This window comes from Neolamprologus brichardi, chromosome 6, assembly GCF_056152115.1.
Source record: "Neolamprologus brichardi isolate AB-2024 chromosome 6, ASM5615211v1, whole genome shotgun sequence".
NCBI lineage: Eukaryota > Metazoa > Chordata > Actinopteri > Cichliformes > Cichlidae > Neolamprologus > Neolamprologus brichardi.
Window position 1 is genome coordinate 7,057,553 of NC_142109.1, and position 4,571 is coordinate 7,062,123.

At 37.3% G+C, this 4,571-nt stretch overlaps 1 protein-coding gene across 1 annotated transcript; it reads right to left on the minus strand.

Annotated features, from left to right (window-relative positions):
- Positions 1-659: 659 nt before the first annotated feature.
- On the minus strand, positions 660-4,145 carry LOC148102468 (uncharacterized). Its single transcript, XM_087842486.1, has 7 exons — positions 4,091-4,145; positions 2,817-3,098; positions 2,510-2,743; positions 2,334-2,438; positions 1,836-2,039; positions 1,401-1,733; positions 660-982 (listed from the first exon to the last, which is right to left on the minus strand). The coding sequence occupies exons 1-7, from the start codon at positions 4,143-4,145 to the stop codon at positions 660-662; spliced, it is 1,536 nt and encodes a 511-aa protein (XP_087698612.1).
- Positions 4,146-4,571: the final 426 nt, after the last annotated feature.

Below are 4,571 nucleotides of genomic sequence, written 5' to 3' on the forward strand. Positions count from 1 at the left end.
CAGAAAAAAAAGGAACCTGCACACATGATGACTTTAAAGTTCAGTTTTACAGTCATTTTCCAGATAATGTTATAAATTCACAAAGCAACACAAAGCTCACAAAGTAGTACAGCTAGCGTGTCTGACAAAGTTAACAACAGCATTTTTATGTTGTGATGCACTTTCCAGGTTTTTTGCAACACGAAATATCGTAGGCTATCGTTAAATTGAAAACCCCATTCATTTTTTTACTCATTTCTACTGTGATTTTACTGTATATTTCCACTATAGAGTGTGATTGTTAACCTCAATATTAGCGGTTACAGTAGAGACTAGCGCCATTGTCATAGAGATCAACTTCATTGTCATAGAGATGAGCTTCATGGTTCGTGGTGTCAGGCATCCTGCTGTGCTGAGCTGGGTTGTTTGCATATATGGGATTAATGCTGACCTGAGGAAACCAAATAACATAACTTTACATTTCATTGCGTACGAGAGGGTATAATGTTAGTGAGATAAACCTGTCATGTACCTGCTGTTTGTTGTCTGATATTTCTCTCTTTGGAGAATGACTAGAAGCCGTCTTTTTTCTGAGTGTCAAACATGAAAGGATATGACTGAATAACAGATTTCAAATCAGAGTTTGAACATGATTGATCTAAACGAGAACACAGTGATGCTCACCTCCGGCAGCAGAACACAGTGAGAAGTATTATTATTATTAACAGGAGAGCTGCAAAACCTCCTGCAGCTGCTGGTAGCCATTGAGCTGTGGTGTTATCCTTGTTGGTTTTAACACCACAGGAATAATTTCTTATATTCTCCCTGCTGACTGGGTCTAGGATCAGATGTTTGTTGTGGCTCTCTGTCATGTTCAGAGGTCGACTGTTCAAGTACCAAATGTAGTTTGTGTTGTCAGTCAGAGGACAGCTGGTACTGCAGGTCAGTGTGACTCTCTGACCCTCTGTCACCACTGCAGAAGGACTCATCTTCACTCTCAGCTCTGAAAGAGGAACATTATTAAATTATTAAAAACTATAAATCTTATAAAAATTTCCCAATTACCTTTTTTTAAATATAGGATAGCATTTTGATGGGTAATGTGATACAGGGCAAGTGGTGTGGAAAGCAAAGGACAGTCAACAGTTTAACAAGAAGCATTTATTCTTAGACCAGCTAAAATGTGATGATCAGTGAAATTTTGCTGATGGCACTTTTACATTAGTGCCAGAAAGTTGACTCTGTTCATCTGGACGTAACATTTTCAGAGGGAGAAACGTTTCATCACTCATCAATCTCTGGAAGATTGACTTTGATGAGTGACTTCTTCAGATGTTTCTCCCACTAAAAATGTTACGTCCAGATGAACAGAGCCAACTTTCTGGGAATAAAACATCTTAATCCTTGTTAGGAGACTTTACCTGTGACAATCAAAAAGACTCCAGGCAGTTTCAGTTCTTTATCATTTCGTTTCAGGATGAATGTGTATTCTCCTGAGTCATTCTTCATCAGGTTTTTGATGGTCAGGGTGTGTTGGTTCTTCATGTTGTCGTGATACTCCATACGACCTGAAGGCTCAATTGGTTTTTCAAGTTCCTTATCACCTGTTCTCCATTTTTTAATCCATAATTTAAACTCTGGTTTCACGTTATCAGGATGTGAGTATTTGCTGATAATGTTCACTGAAGATCCTTCCAGAGCACAGATTCTCCTGCTGACATAATTCACTCTCCAGCAGTTTTTATCCTGAACACCTGAAATATAGATGGATGATTTAAAGTTGACTTTGGTGTCTGCATGTTGAGATAACAGCTTGTTATTAATTAACAGAATTAACAGTTTTCTTTGATACTCACAGACGTCATCAGATTGAAGATGCTCGTGACCTTTAATTGCACAGTAAAAGTTGTTTTTCAAAGAACTTGGAGTTGAAATGCTTCTTATATTTTCCCTATAAAGTTTTCCATTTTCATACCACACATAGACAGTTTGAGGGTCGATCAGAGGACACAAGCTGCTACAGGTCAGTGTGTTCCCACTAGTCCTCACGATATGTACCTCTAAAAAATGTGGAATAGTTTCATCAGTCACTACATTATTAATATGCATATTTTATACCCTGCTATTTCTTTACTATTTTTCTCAATTACCATAGTCTTCTCCTAAGGAAAAGCCTCTCTTTGCTTTGTTTAATTTTATATCTTGCACCCATTTCCATTATACATGTCTTCAAACACAAACACAGTTTAATGTAATTAAATACATATGTGATTCAGTTAATTAAATAATTTTTAAAAAGTGACTATACAAACAGTGTTTTTCAGAGATCAGTAAGAAGATGTGTTTGTGTTCACCTCTGGGAAATGTGATGGAACAAAGCTCATGTTCTGATTCCTGCTGATAACGACACATTTCGCTTTTATTGTACGTCACATTGAAGCATGTTGGTGTGATGGAATCTAGATGAAATTAAATATTAGCGTACTGAGTATGTTTTCTGAGAATCATTTGACTGAACATCATGACTCACCCACAGAGACTTGAGGGGCTCTGAGATCCTCGTAGCCTTTGACAGCACAGGAGTATGTGACTGCTTCCTCACTGCTGAGCAGCTCTTGGTACCAGGGAGACCAGTCCTCATAGAGAAACTCTCTGTTCTTGTACCAGATGTAGGCTGCAGGCTTTTCAGTCAGAGGACAGCTGCTGCTGCACATCAGTGTTACTGTCTGTGCCTCTGTGGCAGGAATCACCTTTACCTGCAGCTCTGAGAGGATCGTTAATAGAAATAATATCAATACACTGATTATTCATAAATGAGTTTGATAAAACCACTGTACCTGCAACACTGAGAGAAATTCCCCTTTGGCCGCAGTCTGATTTGTCAGCAGGTTCTCTGCAGCAGTAAATGTTTGCATCATTCTCTGCTAGATTGTTGACTGTCAGAGTCAAGTTACTCTCTGCTGACATGCTGTACTTTCCATCTGCAGAGGTCTCAATCTTGAAGGCCCCCCTGTGTACACTGTACCAGTTCATGCTTGAAGTTGGATGTTGATGTGAGCAGGACAGATTCACTGATGAACCTTTCAAAGCACAGATGCTGTTTGTTTGTCCCTGAACACCTTTAACAGAACATTTGATTAACAAGTATCTGTGCAGATTTACACAATTTCTATAACATTCATATGTTATTCTGACAATATAAGTTGCATTTTTCCATGCAGCACTCTGAAAATTGCTAATATATTGCAACGTTATCAGAGAACCATCAAATGTTTTGTTGCAAAAAGTCACAGGGTCAAGAAATGTATTTAAAAAAAGACCACCAAAGATTTGAGAAGAATCAAACGTGTTATTTTCCATTGATTTCATATTAACTGGAAAATTATAGTACTTCTTCTTCTGACCGAAACCCTGTTGAGAACTTGTGTGCCCTTCTGAAATGGAAGATTTACAGTAAAGGAAAAAAGTTCAGCTCTCCGAACATTGTCTGGGAGGTTCCGGGTGCTGCTGCAGAAAACAATGACTTTTTTTATGTCAGAAATGTTTATTTATACATTTAAAGTTTTAAAGTTGTTTGTTTTGTCATTCTCACTTCATTGGGTGAAAAATGAGATGGGGAAATATTCATTTTTCATTTAGTTGCATAATAATTCTGCACACTAATAGATAATAAATGTGAAAATCTCACTTTTACTTTCTTAAATATCCTGATTAGGCGCTGTAGTTGTTCGAGAATAATCATTTACGGAGCTATGTGAGCCAAGCTGGGAGTGAGTTAGTATGGGTTAAACCCAGTGATTCATGGCACTGAAGCAAGGCCACTTTTAGTACATAATTCTGAGAAACTAGCAGCTTATGTAATAATAAAGTGTACTTTTTTAGAAACAAGTGGCTGTGAAAGAACAGGAAGACTAGAAAAGACGATCTTACGGAATACAGCAAAATTCCTTCTTTTAGCATAAACTAAACAACAGTAAATATTCATTTTATATCTACGTGTCTCAAATATCTACAACTGTAAAATGTTACCTATGCATTAATGCAGCATTTACACTGATACATATAAATGCACATTGAATTAAAAGATCTGGTAAAACAGAATCTTTCCTACCTGAGAGACAGAGAACAAAAACCCAGAACAAACATTCAGCTTCTGTGAAGAACATGGCTGTTGCAGACTTCACTATCTAATCAGAACGTTGACTAATGAGCTTTCAAAAACACTCAGCTGCTGTCTTATTAAAGAATGATTGCTTAAAAGCAGAAGTCAACTTCTTAAAACTACAAAGTCTTATGACCAAATGGACATGGAAATTACGGCAAATATGTGTGCATGCAACACCTTCAGATCACTTCCTCCTCTTGTATCAAATTAGTGCAGCAGCTATTCATATATGACATATAACAGCACGACAAAACATCTGTGTGTTGCTTTTGTTATTTTGAGATAAAAGCATCTTAAGCTCACCCACATGAAAACTTCCTCTGAGAAGCAGTATCATATTTTTCTTCTTGCCTTTACCACAACGTTTTGAGATCATGTATCTCACTACCAAGCATTTCCTCTTTTTGGCTCATTTTTATAATGTGTT

Coding starts and splice junctions, on each gene's coding strand:
- LOC148102468 (XM_087842486.1), bottom strand. CDS start 4,145: ATGTTCTTCACAGAAGCTGAATGTTTGTTCTGGGTTTTTGTTCTCTGT. Junction 1,734..1,835: donor TCTTCAATCTGATGACGTCT/GTGAGTATCAAA, acceptor TCTATATTTCAG/GTGTTCAGGATAAAAACTGC. Junction 983..1,400: donor AGTCTTTTTGATTGTCACAG/GTAAAGTCTCCT, acceptor TTCCTCTTTCAG/AGCTGAGAGTGAAGATGAGT.